The following is a 21,688-nucleotide window of genomic DNA, read 5'->3' on the forward strand; positions in this document are numbered from 1 at the left end:
CTTTGACGTGTGTTGATTAAGCTTTCAGGCTAGTTAGATAAAGTTGCAAATGAGAATAGATGAATGGTAGGGAGGTTGGTCTCTTAATGGGTTCTGCGTACAAAGTTCCGACGTCGTCTCGAGTTGTGTGGAGTTGGTTGATTGTTTGGTGCCTTTAAAGTTTTGCATTGTAATCTGAAAAGCATGATATAGATTTTGATGGGTTGGAGCTTTTGCGTCAATGGTAGGTAATTGATCCATGCGTAGCACCAAAGTAAAAGTGAAATAAAGTGGTTTACGCCACTTTGTTCTATATATATAGAAGCCTCATACAAAGTGTATTTGAGCTATTATAGGGGGCAATATTTTAATTTTACGCTTTCCAGCCCCCCCCCCCCCCCCAGATGGTGGATGCGTATCTAGGAAAAGGTGGCTTGTTTCCTTATCATGCAAACATGCTTTAGCATGGTACTTTTCTCGAAGTTGTAAAATCGCAGCTCCGGACTCAGCCAGCTCAGCAGGCCATGTTCGTTCCCTGACCTCATGAGGAAGGAAAGGCTAAGTGTTATGCTACACTGATTTGCCTTGAGCGTTTCAAAGTTTGAAAACGATGGCAAAATAAACGAAACATTTATTTTGAATTTTGCTACATTCTAACAATAATCCAATAATTTCTGCTACATACCAAATAAAAGTTAATCAGCTCAACAAAATGCAATTATGATGATCGCAAGATCGCGATGCTGCTAACGATGATCATGATGATGATATTGGTCGCGACAATGAAATGCAAGAAGATATTCTCAGGTCAGATCATGAAATAGTCCTGAGGTCAAATCCTGAAGTTCACGTTGGAAGGTCAATTACCTGATCGTTTCACGCGCCTTGCGAAGTGCATAATGATGATAAAAATCGTTGACATCAAACTATTTTTGTCGAAATTCAGGGGCGTAGCCAAAGAGTGGTCACGGGGCCAGCCCCCCTCCCCCTGAAGGCGAAAAATTAAATAAAAAATTAACGTAAATGAAAACAGCTGCATCCACCCCAAAAATTGGGCCAAATCCGAAACGTTTTCCTTTTTTGGAGGGGTACGACACTAGGGCGCGACCTGTGGCCCCTTCCTGAGCAAAGTCCTGGCTACATACCTGTCGAAATTAATTGCGGAATTGTTTATTCTGCGAAAAATTACTTTTTGACGAGCGGTGAAAGAGTGAGTGCTATTATTTCACAAACGATCTTAAAAATATAACTTCGGACAGTGATAGTTGTGGATGGATGGCGAGATGGCTGCTAGCTAGCATGCATACCACACGCATGTGACGTGCGATCGTGAAATATCCGCACATAGTTATAACCCCATCCTGGCTATGATGCTGGTAAATGACTACCGGAAGTTTATCACTTCCTGGATGCGCGTCAGCGGCGATGCTCGGTTCTAAGCTGATGATTGATGGACAGATTTCTAATAACCGGCGGAAGGCCTTCTGGTGTGGTGTGAGGGGGTGATGTGGGGGGGGGGGGGGCAGAAGGAAATCGATAGGTTGGGGATAGTCTCCGCCAACCTGGGCCGATAGATTAGACACTGTCTTGCTTCCGGCGAAAGGATATTGTCTGATAAGCTGTTTGGAATGATGGTTGGTAAAGCTGGAATGGTGGTTGGTAAAGGTTTCAGGCACGATGCGTTTATTTGTTGTTTTTTTTATCAAGCCACAGCTTATTTGTGACTTGGACATTGATGTAATTTTATTATTACAAAATTTCGATGCCATGGTAATTCCTGATGTCCACCCCAGGAAGTACGGCCTGAGAGTGGGAATCACTGAGTAAATGGTGACCGATCACCGGGGCTGGGCGGCCCGGGTAGGAGCTCTGGCTCTCCGGGAGGGGAGCCAACCACTGGCGAACCGTGTTCAATTATGCTAATATCTGCCACTGATGATTGATGAAGTGACTGCAAACGCTGTGCAGTGGTTGCTAGTAGTGCTACGAGCGTATGGCAGTGGAAAAAAGTTTCGTAGTGGTATTTTGTGGGCGTAGGCAGAATTGATCCACAGTAGGCAATAAACGTGTGATCATAGCACAGAACAGAACAGTTGCTAAAAATACCTTAAAGAAAAGACGGACGAGAGAAGACTGTGGTCTCAGTTTGGCCAAAAACCTTAAACTTTTCCTACGCCTGGCTAGACGACCCTACAAGGCTTCCTAGCCTTGAAAGATCGTTATGAATACACTTCAGCTGAATGCACCGAGGCTGTGACTGCATCACCACTTCCCATCAGTCGCCGGAGGTCACTACAGTCGGGGGGCCGATGCAGTGGGCAGCTCGCAGTTAAGAGCCACTGAGAAGTTGATCGCTCTGTTCGATGGTAGCCGTTTTCACGACGGGCCATCTGGCGAATGCACTTAATTTGACCAACTCTGCACCAAATCTCTTGTATAGAACAAATATCTTCATGTCATGAATAGTTATTTTAATCGAAAATATCTGATAATTTGACAAATGAGGTATACCTATGAGCATTTGTACTAGAGCACTTCACGGATAGGCTTTTTAGGATCCGGCCCGGCCCATATCCGGCAAGTCATATCCAGATCCGCCCATTATCCGCCTTTCTTTGAATATCAGAATCCGGCCCACCCATGGCCCGTATTGCAGCCAAACTTCCAAAAAATATCCGTAATAATCCGTTTCACCAATAACTGGTTTCACCCAAAACTGGACTAACAAATTCAATCTAAGGGACCAGACAGCCATACAAGTCTTATGACAAGTGAGTGTCATAAAATGATGCCTATTACTTTAATCAAACCTCTGCTGCCGCTTAACACATTAGGTTAATTTTTAACTTCAATGTTGAATGTTAAAATTTTGATCCGTTTTGATCCGGGTTCAACCTTCAATTCCCAAATCCGGCCCGCCCATATCCGTTCTTTTTTAACAAATTTAGAATCCAATCCTATCCGGTCCGCGGATTTATCCGTGGATAACGGATTTATCCGGCCCATGAAGTGCTCTAATTTGTACAGCCCAAAGTGATAACTTTTATGAAACACACCAAACCTAATTTGACCAAATCTGCAGGAAATCTGACCTAATCAGCACCAAATGTGTACCAGATGGCCGTCGTGAAAACGGCTAGGTATTATTATGTATCGGCACGATCATGTGACCCATCTATGCCGTCTGGGATTTTCGAAGGCCACTGTCACGTGCCATGTCCACGTTCGGGGATTCCCGCCAGGTTCTGCAGCGTGTGCAGTTACACGGATGTCTATTGCGAACATAGGGCGACGAACATGCGATTATGCAGTCAATAAAACTCGATTCAACAGGGTGCTATTGGGAAACGGCAAACGTGCTAAGCAACTTTCCAAGCTGTCACCGTGTAGATCCTGCACTCAGTCTTGCAAAATTGACTAGGATAAGGTCAATGCGAAGTGCAACATCTACAAAATGGATACTGGTGGCCGCTCTGGTTCAAGACAAAAGTTGATCATACCGTATGCTAAAGAGAAAGCTTTGTCTCACCCTTAATAGCGTGTTTGTGTGGTAAACACTTCAGTATTATGCTATTTGATTTGGTATTTTACCGCTGTAAACTGTGAACAAATGTTGATTGTTGACATTCATAACCACCCAAAATAGTATTCAAAAATGCCACCATGCTATCTGAATAGTCATGAACTAACATAGCCCCTTCGATAGACAGAGGCCCTCTGGCAAGTGGAATACGGAGGCCCCTGTACGCCCGGGCCCCTCCCCTGGAAAATCCTGGCTTCGAAGGCCATTGAAATGTATTCTACCTAACACCTGACCGAGCTGCGGCCAGGGCATGGCGAAACTCTAACAACTACGCAACGTTCGTTCTTATTAAAGTTCATACACTTCTTTTGCATTTTGTCTGATCCCTTCGCAATAAATCGGTTGCTAGCCGACGCTCAAAATACCAAACAGGACCGTGACAACTCCGCAACGCAGAGTCACGGGGATCCTGAGGTGAGAGGTCTGCATACCCGAGTTGCCCGTCGGGGTATATATCGGCCGGCCCCGAGGAGCCCGTCAGTCCGCTGAGCGAGCCCCGCTCCGCACACACCCGTCCACAGACCCGAGTCACGGCACCTCTCAGCACCATGAGAGCCGCCCCGCTGCTGCTGCTCGGCCTGGCCGCCCTGCTGGCCGCCGGTGACGCCCGCGGCACGGCCAACTGTGACATCGGTAACCCAGCCGGCCTGAGCGAATGTGTTAAGCAGTTGCTCATAGAGGCGCGACCCACAGTCGCAAAGAAGGTCGACCCTCTCCGTCTGCCCGACCAAATTGAGAAAAATACAAAGCTGACCAACATCAAGGTCTACGGCATCTCCGGCTACAGCGTCGACCGTCTGTCGGTGTCGTTCCCCTCCGCGGAGCAGATGGCCGTCAGTGCCACCATCAGCTGGCCGCACATCAAAGGCAAGCTCGACGGTTGGGCGCGCAGGTGCATTGATATCTGGATCACTGATCTGTGTGCATCAGCGAGCGCCAAGCCCGAGATTACCGTCGGCCGCACGGTGGGCTCGCTCACCACCACCCTCAACGTGCGCGTGGGCGGTGACGGCCGGATCACGGTCACCGCCAGCGGCACCAGGGTCTCCCTCAACCTGGCCAGCATCCGGGTCAAATCTAATGTATCTGGCGTCACAGGCTTCTTCAATCGGGTGTTCGGGGACCCGGCGAGCAATTACTTGACCAAGAAGGCCAAAAGTCTGTGGAGCAAGCACAAGAGCACGATCGAACGTAAAGCTAGGGACGCTCTGGACAGTGCGGTGAAGGAGAGGCTGGCGGTTCACCTTAGCCGTCTTCTGAAGCTCTGAAGTCTGAACCATCACGTCGAGGGAAGTCAGCCAGGACTGAAGTCACTCTGAAGTCAGTCAAGATGAGCTTATGATATGCTTATGTTTGAGACACAAGATCCCTTTGTAAGGCAGACCTGTTATCTGTGCTGTTTATTGAAGGGAAAAATGTCCTTTTGATGCAGCTATATCTATGCGATTAGCTCGCAATTTGCGCTTTAACCCGCGCCCTGCTGGGGGGGGGGGTGTTTGAACACCCCCCCTTGTGGTTTTTCGCGAATATCTCAAAAACGGCGGCGCGGAGCGCCGCCGTTTTTGGTACACCTTATCATACATCAATTCTACACATGTTGTGAAAATTTCAGACCAAGGTCATTCAAGGTCAGGTCACCAGGTCACTTGAAGTCACCTCACCTCATAAAAAGTTTCAATGTCTGTCATAGCTACACCGAGTGACCGATCGCTTTGAAACTTTCAGCGATTGCTAAGAGCAACAGCATGTACAAAATGTATATCTCAGAATTTTGATATCGATGACCTAAGGTCAGGTCAATTTTGCGACCTCCCCATTATAAGTCAATGGGAGAAAATTGAAATGCGCCTCTTTTGGACAAAAGACATTATAAACACTCCCAAACACCGAATTACAAGTGGTTTAGACACACTGAATATGAAAATGGTGTCCGTGACCCTTGTTTGTGCCCTGAGGTCATCTTAGGTCACGAATGGTATCTAACAGTTTTTCGCAAATAACTTTTGATAGAGGCATGCTAGAGCGATGAAAACGCCTTATATGTGTTCAGCTCGACGATACGGATCGACTGATATGCAACACGACCCTTTCCGGTCAGGTCATGACCTTGACCTGAGGTCAAATTTTCAAGTTGACCTTTCAAGGTCAAGTTATAGTTCATTCGATGCGTCTTGACGAGAGGAACACGATGCCGGTAAAAGTAAGCTCGTACAAGGCTTGGGTCAAAAGTTATTGCAGAAAAACTGTTTCCGAAAAAATCGGCCATTTTTGCAGTTTTTGCCCCCTGCAGGCAAAACCGTTGACGTTAGGTCAAATCTGAGAGAATTACTCAGAAAGGGCGTTAATAGGGCTATCGAATGCGCTTTTCCGCGGCGCTGTAGCTCTATTGGTTCCCGAGTTATGCGTTAGCTTCTTGGAAATTTTCGACATTCGACCTGGAAATCGGCGAAATTTTGCCTTCAATGACCTCTGGTGACCTGACCTTTGACATGACCAAAAAATTGACCGAAGTGATTTCGTCATTATTTTTTACGCTCTTTCGAACGCCGCCTTCCGCGTATCGCTACGTGGCCCAGGAGCCGAGTTACAAGGGGGGGTGTTCAAACACCCCCCCCCCCCCAGCAGGGCGTGGAAATCCAGGACCCCCAGCTGGGCGCGGGTTAAATGAGTCCACTTGTCCTACCGCTATCGTTTATAACATAATCAATGTGTTGTTGCATACGTGCATATAGCATGCACTTTGTACTATGATGAGCTTCGAGGTGTCGTGATGCAATAAACAGTTTGCATTGCATATGGAGGCCTCTGCTAGCATGAATGTAAATGGGACGTGTGAAGAAAAGGCAGCTTCCTCTCCTGCTACTTCTCTGGTGACATGGCCGCAAGTTATGGAGATTAAACAGCAAAGCATTGTCCCGTAATCCCGTAGATTTTCCGGACCCATAGCTCATGGGTAGAGCGTTGAACTCCGCGTGGTGAGAGCACGCGTTCCCAGTCCGGGTTCGAAGCGCGACGGGCGCTTGACATTTATGGGCTCCTGATAGGTATGGTTGCGGTTGGTGGCATTGTCGTAGCCAGGCGAAGTCAGTGAGGGGACCGGCCGTGCGCGGCTACGTGCGCACGTTTAACTTTGGACTCTGAATTCTGCTATAGAACTGGAATTGCGCGATCGGAGGGTAGAGGGCAGGGTCACCGCCAGACATGTGCATGGATCCGAGTGATGGATCTATGATCTCAGTGGATCTCGAGGCAAATTGCAGACTCGGATCTATGATCCCACCGAATCCGGTGTGAAAAATTTATCCTGGATCCATGATCTCACAGGATCTGACGATAAACTAAGAACATGGATCTATGATCTGAGTGGATCCCGCCATGCACAACATTTGAAACCAGGTTTTCAAGTGTTTCTATGTCAATAAGTGCCATAAAACTATGGATTATGACGTGTTATCACATAAAATCACTAAATAAGAACGCTTGTGAGTTGCAACGAGTGATCTTTTGGGATTTCTGTGTTGACCAAAAATAAATGAGGATCTATGATCCCACTGGATCTCAAGCAAAAATACTAGACGCGGATCTATGATCCCTACGGATCTCTCGATTAATTAAAGAACTGGATCTATGATCCCAACGGATCCGAGATCAGGATCCGTGGATCAGATCCCAGATCCATTTTCTCGGATCCATGCACATGTCTGGTCACCGCAGCAAGCTTCGCTTAGCGGTGCTCTGTTTTTGTGAATCCTTCCTATCAAAAGGTTCGGACTAAATTTATAAAGAAAAAAAATTGTGCACACATGCACCTGCAGAGGTTACCTGGCTTAAGTGGAAATTTAGTGGCCATCAAATATAAAAGTACGCAACAGTGACCTCGGAATCTTAATCATAAGATGGCCGCGCCTTACTGCATTCACAATGTATGCACGATTTGTAGGAGGAGATGCGTTGTACCTCAGCACAAGCGTTCGAGCAGCTAGCCGTTGATGCGTTAAAGTTTGATGTTATTCCAAGTTCATGTGACGCGTTAGTGATTTCTGACAAAAAGAGGGACAAATCATGCGTCAAAGTTTGATGTTTCTCCAAGTTCATGTGACGCATTAGTGATTTCTGACATCAAAGGGGTCAAATCACACTCCCCTTCCTCAGCCCTTGGTGGGCTTATAGCTAAGAGCTATGGATCAGACGGCATATTCAGTCACAGGCTCGTACTCTCACTCGCAGTACACCGAAACCTCGACAGTCTGCACCGTGGCTAGTAGCGACCTCTGCGCTGGGTGTACTGTTGATGTCTTCTCTGAGGGCAGGTGACAGCACCAGGCGGCTAGACCCGTGTGGCCCCGCGACGTGGCGGAGTAGGACGTCCCTATGTTTCTCTTTCTACATCCCCATTTCTGCGGAATGGGGTAGAGCACTTCACGGATAGGCTTTTTAGGATCCGGCCCGGCCCATATCCGGCAAGTCATATCCAGATCCGCCCATTATCCGCCTTTCTTTGAATATCAGAATCCGGCCCACCCATGGCCCGTATTGCAGCCAAACTTCCAAAAAATATCCGTAATAATCCGTTTCACCAATAACTGGTTTCACCCAAAACTGGACTAACAAATTCAATATAAGGGACCAGACAGCCATACATCTCATAGACCATCATGGTTCCAAAAACCATGCATACATTGCATACATTATCCACTTGAAGACAAGTCTTGTGACAAGTGAGTGTCATAAAATGATGCCTATTACTTTAATCAAACATCTGCTGCCGCTTAACACATTAGGTTAATTTTTAACTTCAATGTTGAATGTTAAAATTTTGATCCGTTTTGATCCGGGTTCAACCTTCAATTCCCAAATCCGGCCCGCCCATATCCGTTCTTTTTTAACAAATTTAGAATCCAATCCTATCCGGTCCGCGGATTTATCCGTGGATAACGGATTTATCCGGCCCATGAAGTGCTCTAGAATGGGGCGTTTCTACGCCTCCCCACTCCGCAACTTCGAATCCGTATCGCGAATATCTGTAACATGCGTTTTGTCTTTTCTTGGTGCTAATGTGTTCGCATCAACCATGAACCAGCCATGAACATTGGAACCATGCCAACGCCGCCTGAAAAAGTGCGCTCACTCCCCATCTCATAGACTTCCTAAAACTTATGACTCTGGTCATTGGTTCTAGAAGTAGACTCTGTCTCATTTTTACATTCTGTTGTGACTATAATGTTGTCTCATCTGTCCTTTCGACTCCTTTCCTCCTTGCACTATTTATGTTGCGCACTGGACCTCTCGAGCTACTTTAAATATGACACGTCAATTCCACACAGTAGTGCATTGTTTAAAAATGTCTCAATTCACTCGTCACTTAACAATGCGCCAACACAACAGCATATTCCATGAAAAAGTTTAAAACTTAAATGATACAATGCTCAGCGATCATCCATTAAAGCTCGATTGTCACAAAGTTGCATTGCTGCAACTTGCAGGTCAACAACGTCAATAAAACAAAGCGGGAACCATCTCTACCTTGCAAGAAACACCTGTGGGAAACGCGGCACGTGCCATGCCATTGCTGACCGCCGCTGACCGCTCAGATTTTCAGCAGCCGCGCCAGGTGAACGGCCACCTTCTCTCGGACCGCCTTGTCCAGCGCGTCCCGCGCCTTGCCCTCGATCTTGCCCTTGTTCTTGCCCCACCACTTGTTGGCCAGCTTGGTGGTGATCTTGCTGGCCGGATCTCCGAAGAGCCGGTTGAAGAAGCCGATGGCGCCGCGCAGGTTGGCCTTGACCCGGATGCTGGCCAGGTTGAGGGAGACCCTGGTGCCGCTGGCGGTGACCGTGATCCGGCCGTCGGCGCCCACGTGCACGTTGAGGGTGGTGGTGAGAGAGCCGACCGTGCGGCCGACGCGCACCTCGGGTCGGCCGCGCACGGAGACGCACACCTTCTTGAAGATGACCTTCTTGCACTTGCGGATCTTGGCGTCGAGCTTGCCGTTGATGTGCGGCCAGCTGATTGTGGCCCTGACGGCGATCTGCTGATCGGAGGGGAACGACACCGACAGGCCGTCGACGCTATAGCCGGAGATGCCGTGGACTCGGATGTTGGACAGCTCGACGTCGCCGTCCCGGTTGTTGGGCAGACGGAGAGGGTCGGCCTCCTGGGCCACCTTGGGCCGCGCCTCGACCAGCAGCTGTTTGATGCAGTCGCTCAGGCCGGCTGGGTCACCGAGGTCACAGTTGGCCGTGCCCTGGGCGTCACCAGCGGCCAGCAGGGCGGCCAGGCCGAGCAGCAGCAGCGGGGCGGCTCTCATGGTGCTGAGAGGTGCCGAGAGTCGGGTCTGTGGACGGGTGTGTGCGGAGCGGGGCTCGCTCAGTGGACTGACGAACTGCTCGCGGCCGGCCGATATATACCCCGACGGACGGATGATTCAGATAAACAGACTGGCCAGAGCGGCACCTCCCGGGCCCGGCCCTGCGACGGGACGGCACGCACCAACCGTGTTTTGGGATTTCCGTGTCCCGTCGCGCCACGCGGGAGGAAGGGAAGGGGGCATTGGTCTTCACTCTTCATGGTTTCCAGGAGGCATCAAGGCTGATCGATGCGTTCTAACACCTTTCGGGTCGAAGCAATAAGTTGCACTGTATTCCCTTTTTACTCGATATTTAAAATAACATAACATGTATTCCATGTAACAGCAGGCCACTTGGGCCCAACGAGGTTACAGGTAGATGAACAAACACTGTATGTAAAACGCGGTACAATTACACCATTTCATCGAATACTAGCCCATGCTGTTTATGATACAAGTCTAACTCATTTTTAAAATTACTTAAGGAGGAACTATTGATAACTCTAGGAGGTAAACCGTTCCAAGCTTCTATGACCCTACTGGTAAAAAAAGGACTGTCTTAACTTGGTTCTGGAAAATTTCTTTACTAGTTTGTACCCATTTCCTCTCGTGGAATTTGTATTGAGTGTAAACATCTTCCCAAAATCTAACTTATCAATCCCTTTGTATATTTTAAAAAGTTCAATCAAATCCCCTCTTATCCTGCGGTAATGAAGTGAAAACATATTTAAGGAAGCCAGGCGTTCTCTGTAGCTCATTTCACCCAGCCCACGAACCATCTTTGTTGCCCTCCTCTGCACACGCTCCAAAAGTTTTATTTCCTTTTTTAGAGACGAGTGGCATGCTTGTGCACAGTATTCAAGATGAGGCCGAACTAATGAACAATAGAGTCTTTTCATTACTTCTTTACTTTTATATGATGCATTTTTATTTATAACCCCCAACATTTTTAAAGCCTTTTTTCGAGCTTGCACATAATGGCCACTGAACTTCAGATCATTTGTCACCAAAACACCCAAGTCCTTTTCTTCCCTCACAGTTGCCAACTTAGTTCCATTCAAATAATATGTATCGTTACTTTTTACTCCCAGATGAAGAACTTTGCATTTATCAGCATTAAATTCCATCTGCCATTCCTTGCTCCATTTTAAAAGAGCATCTAAGTCTGCCTGTAGTGCTCTTCTATCGTCATCTGAAGTAATATTTTTAGCTATCTTGATATCATTCGCGAATTTCCATATGTTACTTGTTAAGTCAGAGTCTATAAGATCTACAAAAATAATGAAAAGCAATGGTGCTAAAACAGTTCCCTGAGGCACACCACTCTTGACAGCTTTCCAGTCAGCTTGATTTTTTTTATTTGTTCTGCCATTGTCAGAACTATTATTAAAGGGACCCTCCCACCTTCAAAAAAGTTAATGAATTGGCATGAAAGTGATGTCGCTCGGTTCAGAAAGAGCAAAAACGAATATCTATCAAATTTCATCGAAAAATTTTCACCGGTTTTCAAGATATTAGATTTACTTTTGTTTACATTTCGGGATATCCGCTGTTCCTAGCGACATTATTTGAAAGTGCGGCAGTTGTTGCGCGCAAAGCAGCATGCCATATACAACCGCGTGAGCCACCAAACGTTTTAGTAAAAGATTTAAAATCGTCAGATCTCCGCTGACGTCACAAATTCTAAGGGGGCATTCCAATGCATTAGCCCCTTAGAATCCGAAAGCTGCAAGTTTGAAATTCCTTATCTCCGAATTTAAGCATTTTTCGATGTTGTGAGTGCCCAAACCGGTATTTGTAGGCCATGGCCACCAATTTGGCTATCTCAACTCAAAACTAATGTTACAGTGGGATGGTCACTTTAACCCGCGGGTGCCTGGGGTATTTTCCATAACGCGAGTGACTGGGGGGGGGCTACAGAGCCCCCCCCCCCCCCCTCCTATCTCCGAAACTAATGGGCCGATCGTCAAAATTTAAACGGCGTCTGATAGCCCTGGAAAAGCTGCCGAGCATAGCTTAATTTCATCGACCTCGAGGTCATCGATGACGTCACAGGTAAGGTCAAAGTAAAAATCATAAGCATTTTGGCTTGTTCACAATATAGGCTCTGGCCGCCAGCTCACAAGTCCGATCAGGCTCATTTGTGGCTTACGCACTCCTTGATATATGCCTTAGATACAATGGGGGTACCAAACTTGTACTTCGAGTTTTTCAAGTTAAGGCCACGTCATCTTAGATTACGGAAATTTTATATCATGTACCTATCGGTCACGTGACACATGTTTTATGGTATATTTTAGCTATCCATTTCGAAAGCATTGTCTCCTGTGTCATTTAAGACCATTTTCAGCTTAATATAGCTGAGGTCAGGTCAAAAAGGTCAAATTTGAAGAAGTAATTCTCATAAATTCCAAAATTTTGAAAATCTTGGATCACAGTTCGATAGCCAGCTAGATTTATAGTCTTTTCATGCAAAGAAATTGTAACTAGTGTAAAAACTGAATATTGAGAGCAAATGCCGTAGTTCAATGTTTTCGTCAAAATCGGCCGACATAAGGTTACTCTGACGTCATTTCCGGCCGACCTCTGGTAGAGCACGAAATTGTAAGTTTGACACAAGGTGTTACGTTAATGCAGCTAAAGGCACTGCCAGCTTCTGATGATACGTCTAGTGGTAAAGTAGATAGCAGAAAAACGGGAGGGGTGCTCTTTAGAGCACCCCTCCCGCCCCAGTCATGCGCGGGTTAAGTCGAGTAATGTCGAATCACGCTTATCAAGCGAAGTCTTACAACGCACACAGCCGCTATTTGAGTTCGGAAGTGGCCAAAATGCGATAAATCGTTAAAGGGACTATCCCACCTTTAACATGGGGTTTGAGTTGAGATAGCCAAGTTTGCGGCGAGGTTCAGAAACCACTATCTATCTAGGTTGCAACCCCCGCGGCCTCTTGGTGTTGAAGAAATTCGTTCCCTTCATTTGAAAATGGGCCTTGTACAAGGCCCTATCTTCGACATGGAGCGACCGTTAGTGTGACGTCACCTCGTTTAGTCATTCTGATTTAAATGGGTTTGTTCGTTGAAAAATCGCTTAAAACTTGGTCTGAACTTTGTTGTGGTGCCTACAGAGTAAAAAGAATCAGCTTTATGACAGTAATATGGCCTGGGGAAGGAGGTAATGTTGGGCTGTGACGTCACATATTTGAAAGTTTGTGTTTGGAATATGGGAAGCCTAAGATGTTTAATGAAAAATAAATGCCAGAACCGTGTTCCTGGTCATCCAATCTATAAAGTCGGGCACAATTTAACTGGTTTTAACAACATTTTAGAAGGTGGGATAGTCCCTTTAACCAGTTGACATTTTGCCAAGGAATTTTTATTATATGTGAAGTAAACCTTAAGGTCACGTATGGAAACGTATGAGCATCCTGCTGATCCAGCATTGCCGTAAAATATTTTTGCGTGTAATCCGCGGATGACGGGGGGGGGGGGGTATATCTATCTCATAACGTGGGTGACTCGGGAGGGGATTCTGCATAGCTTCCCTGCTGTCTTCGAAACTACTCGTTCAATACTAAAAATTCAAACGGTTTCTGATAGGAATAGCTGACAAACGAAACCTAACTTTGTCACAAAAGGTCATGGAAAGGTCATGGGTCACAAAAGGTCATGGAAGGAAATGTATACATTTTTAAGGTCATGCGACGCATCTTTAATGGTCCATTTCGGCAAAGCATCTAAAAATGATGTCATCTGGGTCGTCCGATTCGAAACTATTTCCATTCGACAAATGAAGGTCAGGTCACGGCAAGGTCAAAAAGGTCAAATTTTGAAGTTGAACATTCTCAACAAAAAAGATGTGCGTCGGATGCAATTTGAGGTCTGGAACACGATGATGCTATTCGTTTTGGTTTTCGATGTCAAGAACGTACTGAAATTGCCTTTGCAATATCGAAAATTGTGATTAACCGACTACGGTAAAATGCAAAAGCCGATAACATTGCCATTTCTGAAGATATCTGACTGAAACTTTCCAAAAGCAATGCAAATGTTATTACAAAAGCCAATAAGGTTCATTCTGGTCGATGGCTGCTCCCCAAAGCTCTGAATGTTAGCAACCATATCGGACATTCTTACGATCATGTTCTGTTGGCTGGATGTCTTTTTGCTTTATTGAATTTGATCAGACTACATTCAGTTAAGACGACGTACATTTATTGGTCACCAGAAAGTATACCCAGAAGTCAATCGACAATCGACAACCAACAAATGCAATCGACACGAGCGTCGAGCACCCCTCCGCACAAGCAACTGCCGGGGGCGATTAGACGGACCGCGCTCCTCTCTCGCAGCTGATTGGTCAGCTGCCGAACCGCACGGACGTCAGCTGCACGGCCGCCGCCCGGCCGCGTATTCGCCAATTGTATTACACGAATCGGCCCATCAACTAGCGACATCTCTAGTGCGACGTCATAGCCATCCGCCGCGACAATGCATGCATTGAGGCTAGATTTGAGTTGAGACTTTTTTTGCAATTGTATATGGCTGTGAGGAGTGTTTGTGTCGTCGTAGCCGAGTGGTTAGAGTCTCGGTGTGGTGGACGAAAGGTCGGTGGATCGATTCTTGCTTTAGCGGTTCTTTTCTCTGAAAAAGAAGTCGGTCGTAGACGCGCATTTTTAGCCCCTACGTTCGCACGCCAATATCGTACGCCCAATAAATCTCTGACAAGTATTCATCTGATTAAGGAATAAGTTGCAAAAGAACTGCAGTTGCAGTCTATACCTGAACTACCAATTTTGTTACGGCACTGTCGATATTCGTCAAAGTCGGAAGAGCTATTATGAAACACACTCGAATGACAACGGATTCCTGTATTATTTCATCGATCAGATAAGACATGTATAGAGATAAATTGATGACAGCCCGCCGTGAGCATGCAACTTAACAACCAGTCCCAAGTTATCTTCATAAACGTCTAATATAAATCTTTTTGACTTTAAAGATTCCAAGTAAGGGGACTTAGGTATCCCCCTGGCGGCTGAAATGTAAAAGTTATAGTTAGGGCATAGCTCCTATAGATGACGCTCTGACCAGGGTATATAGAACAACGCTCTGACGGCTGGAAACTGATAATCTATTCTCGTCCCGTGATTACGCTAACAGCTATGCCGAAATTTTTTGTGCATGGTGATTCTTACACGAAAAGCTATCTAATAGCCTGCTTACCAGCGTGCGATTTTTACTTTTCATCTTAGTTTTCGCTACTTTTAGGTAGGTACTTTACCTTGCCAAGTGCCCACCTACTTTCAAAACGTCAGCGCCGCCCCTGTCAATGCTGCGTGCTATCACCCATTGGCAGCGAGAAATATTGATCAATGAATGGCCAATGCCATCGCCCAGCACCATTTGTCTTTCCATTGGCTACGTTCGCATAGTATGCACTATGCATTAGTGATGTCAATCACAGAAAATCAGAACACCGCTACCAAACCAAATACAAACAAAGACCATTGGAAAATACCGAAACCGAACCAATCGGTTGGACTGCAAATATCTATCTTATGCAACATATTCATTAGAAGAATGCCTACGTCTGATTTCTTAGGTGCACACCGTTGCAAATGCATAAAAAACGCACAATGACAGATGACAGATGACAGATGACACGAAAATCGAAGTCGCCGAGTGGATTGGAACCACCTACCTCTGAGTCACCAGCCCGATACTCTAACCACTTCGCCACGGCGACAACATATTCCTGCCAGCTTAAATGTCATTAAGATAAAACCTAGCTTCAATAGACGCCACCAAGGGCGAGGACCGAAAGTATGACGCCGCGCTGACGTCACTCAGGAGGCACGCTATTGGTCGGCCGATCCGTGTAATACAATTGGCGAATCGACCTGACCGGGCCAAAGAATGCCAAAGACTCCGTCGGATGCACCATCAAGGTGGCAGGGAAGACGGTGTCGGCGAGCGATACACTGATCCTCCTCGGGATCGAACTCGACCGTCGTCTTCAATTTGGCGCACACTGCAAGAAAGTCAGGAAGAAGGTCCGCCCCCGCGTCGCCCACCTGAGGCGGTTGTCGGGTCGAAGCTGGGGACTAGACGAAGACATTCTCAGAACGATAGCCAGTGGGTACGTGAGAGGAGCCATGGAACACGCTGCCGCGGCCTGGCTACCTGCGGCGGCCCCCTCTCACGCAGAACTCCTGGAACGCGAACTGCGAGCGGCGGCCCGGATCGTGACGGGGTGCCCGAGATCTACACCGAGCCACGCACTGATGGCGGAGGCGAGGCTCGCCCCGATGACGGAGAGGAAGCAGACGCTCGCAGCTCGGCTACTGACGAGAGCGCTGGCGCTCCCTCCGAACGACCCCCTGCGAGCGACAGCTGAGGCCGCGGCCCCGGCGCGCCTGTCCTCGGTCAGAGGATGGAGGTCACTGGGCCGCCAAGCCTGGGCCGATGCAGGGATCTCGGCACCGATCGAGCCGATTCTCCCACCGAGAGTACCACCATGGGAGCAGCAGGGAGCGCGCATCTCCTTCACACTGGACGTCGGCCCGCTGAGGACAGGTGCGACGGCGGAGGAGAGGGAGAGGACTGCCGCCCAGCACCTAGCATCCCTACCACAGTGCGCGGTGTGGATGTGGTCGGACGGGTCCGCGGAGGGCGGCACAAGGAACGGAGGGGCTGGAGCAGTCATCATGTGGCCGGATGAGGAGGTACTGGAGCTAAGAGCTCCGGCGGGTGATTTCTGCTCCAGTTACCGTGCAGAAATGCTCGCCTTAGTTACGGGCCTGGAGACCCTAACATCACGCACCAAAGATAGCGACCTACCACTGATCATCTGCTCCGACAGCATGTCGGCACTGGCGACCCTGCGGAATGGCCCCGCCGCCCAGACGTCACCGCTGGGGACGGCGGCCTGGAGAGCTCTACTGCAGCTAGCCAAAGATGGTCGAGAAATCAGGGCCCAGTGGGTCCCTTCTCACTGTGGCATACACGGCAATGAAGAGGCGGACAGAGTGGCCCGGGAAGCAGCCCAGCTCCCTCAAGAAAGGACGCCCATCGACACGAGGACGATCACCAGTACCGTGGCGAGAATGGCTAGGGACAATACAATCCAGTCCTGGCCCCCCGGCTGGTTCAAGTCTCTGATGGGCGACCGCCGGCCCCCGTCCACGGCCGGCCTGGAACGGGAGAGCGCGGTAGAAGTCCACCAGATCCGCGCGGGCCACTGGGCAGGCTCAAGAGCCTACCTACACCGGATCGGTCGCTCCCCTACCAGAGACTGTGAGGGATGCAACGACGACCGGTGCGATGGAGCGCGCTGCCCCATCTGCGGCGAGGAGGCGGACCGGCCGGCCCACATTCTCCTTCGCTGTCCCGCTCTGATGAGGACCCGCCTACAACTCACCGGCATTATCCATCCGGACTTGGAGGAGGTCCGGGAGACCAGAGTGGTGGCGGCCCTGGCGGCCGCCGCCCGCAACTTCCAGAGCCGCCTGGCTACGCCCCGATGAGGGGCGGAGGGAGTCACATCACATCACATCACCTGACCGGGGTCGGCCGGGCGGCGACCTAGCGTCACTAGAACTGCAATAACTTTTGCCGGCAGGGTGATGCCAACCTAATTTTTTCAGCAAAGAATCACAATTGTACGGTTTATGTTATGGACGTTGTATCGATGTGAAGCACGCTGTGCGTTTTTTTGGTAGGCCTATGTAAATATTGAAATCCTCAAGCCCTTCTGCTCTGTGCAAGTGTGCAACAATTAGCGTACAATAACTGTGTGGGAGGTTTTTTAGATGCACTTTTGTTACCAATGGATTCCGCACATTTTCCCTTTTCAGCTGATATCTTACTTACGCATTTTCAAGCAAAGAATATGGCAGGAGACTCGTCAACATTTACATGAAAATCGCAGCACATGTTCGGTCTCACGGAGCAAAACAAAACGGTGTACTTTGGGAGCCCACCAATCTGTGCCAGAATGAGTAATATTTTTTTTCTGGATGATATTCTATACAGTCTGATCAATTTACGACCAGAAAATGTGAGAAAAGCACGCTTTAAAATTTGTCGAAAATTAGGGTATTGGCCACTTCTGAACCCGGATAGCGACTGTGTGCAACGGTTCGATTCAAGATCAGTATGAGTCCCTATTGGTTTGAGGTGAATTTGCGGTAAATGAGCTGCTCATCTTAATTAACCCGCGCATGACTGGGGTATTTTCCATAAGGCGGTTGACTACGGGGATTCCAAAGAGCACTCCCCCCCCCCCCTCATGCCTCCAAAACTACCGGGCAGATTGTCAAAATTCAAACGGCTCTGTTGACCCTAGACAAACTGCCGAACGAAACCTAGTTTCATCGAACTCGAGGTCACCAATGACGTCACAGGTCAGGTCAAAGTAAGAATTATCAACATTTTGGCTTGTTCACAAATTGGGCTCTGCGCACCGGCTTACAAGTCTGATCAGGCTCATTTTTGGTTCACACCCTCATTGGTATATGCTTATGGTACATACCTGGGGCTAAACTAGCTTGTACTTCGAATTTTTCAGAATTTTTCAGGCTAGGTCATTCTGGGCAACGGAAATGTTATATCATTTTCAGTCACGTGACACACGTTTTATAGGCTGCCCCACACTGGACCTCGCATGCGGGTTGCGAGTTTGCGGGTTTTGAGTTTGCGAGCATAATACTAATTCATAGAGTGATTAGACTGTTCCCTTATGGTAACTTCATGAATGCAGTGAAGGCGGTACACCTTCAGAAAATTACATATAGTCACAATACCAGCGCAACGAACCAAAATTCGACTCCAACGAAAAACCCGCAAACCTCGCAGAACTCACAGACCTCGCAGCGAGGAAAATCGAAAGTTGACTCAAAATCAACTTTTGGAATGCGATGCAAGTTGGCTCGCATGCTAAAAACATGCAGACTCGCTTGTTGCATGGTGGTATGGGTTACTCAACATAGAGTGTATTCTATAATTTGAGAGAAACCCGAAAAACCGAAAACTCGCAACCCGCATGCGAGGTCCAGTGTGGGGCGGCCTTATGGTCTATTTCAGCTATAGGTTTCGAAAACAGTCTCGTTCGTGTCATTTGAGGCCATTGCAGCTGAAGAGAGTTGAGGTCAGGTCACTTTCAAGTAAAAAAAGGTCAAATTTTGAAGTTGAATGTTTTTATTGTGGTCAGCCAATAGCAAAGCGTGCCAGTTTAATGAAATTTCAACAGTTACCGAAAGCGTCAGTATCACTAGTGTCCGCTAGCAGCGTTCCGTGCTACATGGGCCTGAACTGCGATTGAAGAAAAGCATTGTGTGGGCCCCAGTGCCTGAGACATCTAGACCTGACATCAAGTGACTTGTTTGTTCCGGAAGATAAATTTTTTTCGGCATGGCGGTGATTTGATGACAGAAATGACGTCGTTCACGAGGTGAAGCAGTGATTTGCGGGGAGTTGATTGTGTTCTACAACGGTGAACTGCGGCAGCTTTAAAACTATAGGAAAATGTCTGTTTATAATAGTATTGCATGGTAACTTCTGGAGATGTAAGTTGTAACTATGTGAAACAAATGTCTGAGGCCTGTTTCACTAAAAACTTGCGATTACAAGTGTTTGAACTTTACAATTCATAAGTATTTTTGCAAAAATCGGATTTCACTAAACCTCATCACCAGCGGCACCTCCGATAAAAAGAGTTTGCATAAAACTTGTAAACAGTAAAAATGTTTTTAATCAAGAACTACAACATGTTACAGATATTGCTTCTTTTTATCAAATTGTGTCTAGTATTCATGTAAAAAAATGCATGAATAAAATATAAATAATGATGCTGTTTCTAAATGGTAATGATAGTTCACAATATTTTATTATTGAAAGAAAATAACAAGTAAAACATTTGACAGCAGAAGACTGTTGAATGCAATTATGGCGCGCGAATGACAAAACATGACGATATTTATTTATTGCTCGTAGCTGGTTCGTAGGGATTGTGCTAAGTAAAAAAGAGCATACAATGACTCAGCATATCATATTTGTTTTAAATAATTGATTGCTTTGCATCATTGCACAAAAAGTAATAAAATTCCGAACGTAAGAGCCACTGGAATTTCGGTTTTGTAAGTACAACGTTTTCTTTCAAGTTTTTGGTCTTCGTGAAACAGAAAGTTTGCGATTTCGATGTTTCTTACAAACTTTTTCTTGTAAAAAAGTTGGTAAATTTTAAACTCAAAATTCATGCTCGGAGGTTTCGTGAAATCCAAATTTCAAATGTTGGTAAATATTTCTTTTAAACTCAAGTTTTTTCTTTGTAATTACACACTTTATTTGTTAGTGAAACAGGCCTCAGTAGGTATTTCTTATTCCTTCGTTTTCGCATTGGCTATTTTTATGGTATTTTGCTCAAGAACGAACGTGTGATTTTCAGCTTGATCGGTTACTAGTTGTAATTCCTGATCAGTGATCACTCAGACTCATTCAGTTACTTCAGCAGTTTATTGTCTCGATGCTTCATGAAAGCGCAACAATGCACATTACTCATACAAAATATGGCGAAATATGTCAGTGACAGTAGCAAAAACGCCAAAACACTCAACAACATCACCATTTAAAGCTCAAACTGCAAACCTCCTGGTCGCAGTTCCCTGAAACGGTACCACGGCCTTGATAAAACAGGACCGGACCTACGCACCTCGCGGAGAGCGTTCATCCCTGATGAAGGACGGACGCCCCACCCCGACCACCTGACCGCCGCTGACCGCTCAGATTTTCAGCAGCCGCGCCAGGTGTACGGCCACCTTCTCTCGGACCGCCTTGTCCAGCGCGTCCCTCGCCTTGCCCTCGATCTTGCCCTTGTTCTTGCCCCACCACTTGTTGGCCAGCTTGGTGGTGATCTTGCTGGCCGGATCTCCGAAGAGCCGGTTGAAGAAGCCGATGGCGCCGCGCAGGTTGGCCTTGACCCGGATGCTGGCCAGGTTGAGGGAGACCCTGGTGCCGCTGGCGGTGACCATGATCCGGCCGTCGGCGCCCACGTGCACGTTGAGGGTGGTGGTGAGAGAGCCGACCGTGCGGCCGACGCGCACCTCGGGCCGGCCGCGCACGGAGACGCACACCTTCTTGAAGATGACCTTCTTGCACTTGCGGATCTTGGCGTCGAGCTTGCCGTTGATGTGCGGCCAGCTGATGGTGGCCCTGACGGCGATCTGCTGATCGGAGGGGAACGACACCGACAGGCCGTCGACGCTGTAGCCGGAGATGCCGTGGACTCGGATGTTGGACAGCTCGACGTCGCCGTCCCGGTTGTTGGGCAGACGGAGAGGGTCGGCCTCCTGGGCCACCTTGGGCCGCGCCTCGACCAGCAGCTGTTTGATGCAGTCGCTCAGGCCGGCTGGGTCACCGAGGTCACAGTTGGCCGTGTCCTGGGCGTCACCGGCGGCCAGCAGGGCGGCCAGGCCGAGCAGCAGCAGCGGGGCGGCTCTCATGGTGCTGAGAGGTGCCGTCAGTCGGGTCTGTGGACGGGTGTGTGCGGAGCGGGGCTCGCTCAGTGGACTGACGGGCTGCCCGCGGCCGGCCGATATATAGCCCGCCGGACGGATGATTCAGATGAACAGACTGGCCAGAGCGGCACCTCCCGGGCCGGCCCTGCAGCGGGACAGCACGCACCAGCCCTGTTTTGGGATTTCCGTGTCCCGTTGCGCCGCGCGGGAGGAAGGGAAGGGGGCATTGGTCTTCACTCTTCATGGTTTCCAGGAGGCCTCAAGGCTG

At 48.0% G+C, this 21,688-nt stretch overlaps 2 protein-coding genes across 2 annotated transcripts; one reads left to right on the top strand and one right to left on the bottom strand.

Moving 5' to 3' along the window:
- Positions 1-8,949: 8,949 nt before the first annotated feature.
- Positions 8,950-21,476, bottom strand: LOC122376067. Its single transcript, XM_043355742.1, has 2 exons — positions 20,668-21,476; positions 8,950-9,131 (listed from the first exon to the last, which is right to left on the bottom strand). Exon 1 carries the CDS (start codon positions 21,403-21,405, stop codon positions 20,686-20,688), a length of 720 nt encoding a protein of 239 aa, XP_043211677.1. The 5' UTR covers positions 21,406-21,476; the 3' UTR covers positions 8,950-9,131; positions 20,668-20,685.
- On the top strand, positions 16,192-17,433 carry LOC122376069. The gene has a single exon (XM_043355745.1). It carries the CDS (start codon positions 16,192-16,194, stop codon positions 17,431-17,433), a length of 1,242 nt encoding a protein of 413 aa, XP_043211680.1.
- Positions 21,477-21,688: the final 212 nt, after the last annotated feature.

This window comes from Amphibalanus amphitrite, unplaced genomic scaffold, assembly GCF_019059575.1.
Source record: "Amphibalanus amphitrite isolate SeventyFive unplaced genomic scaffold, NRLGWU_Aamphi_draft 002004F_arrow, whole genome shotgun sequence".
Lineage (NCBI taxonomy): Eukaryota > Metazoa > Arthropoda > Thecostraca > Balanomorpha > Balanidae > Amphibalanus > Amphibalanus amphitrite.

Bases quoted from the DNA above. Each gene is read 5' to 3' on its own strand.
- LOC122376067 (XM_043355742.1), bottom strand. From the start codon at position 21,405: ATGAGAGCCGCCCCGCTGCTGCTGCTCGGCCTGGCCGCCCTGCTGGCC.
- LOC122376069 (XM_043355745.1), top strand. From the start codon at position 16,192: ATGGCGGAGGCGAGGCTCGCCCCGATGACGGAGAGGAAGCAGACGCTC.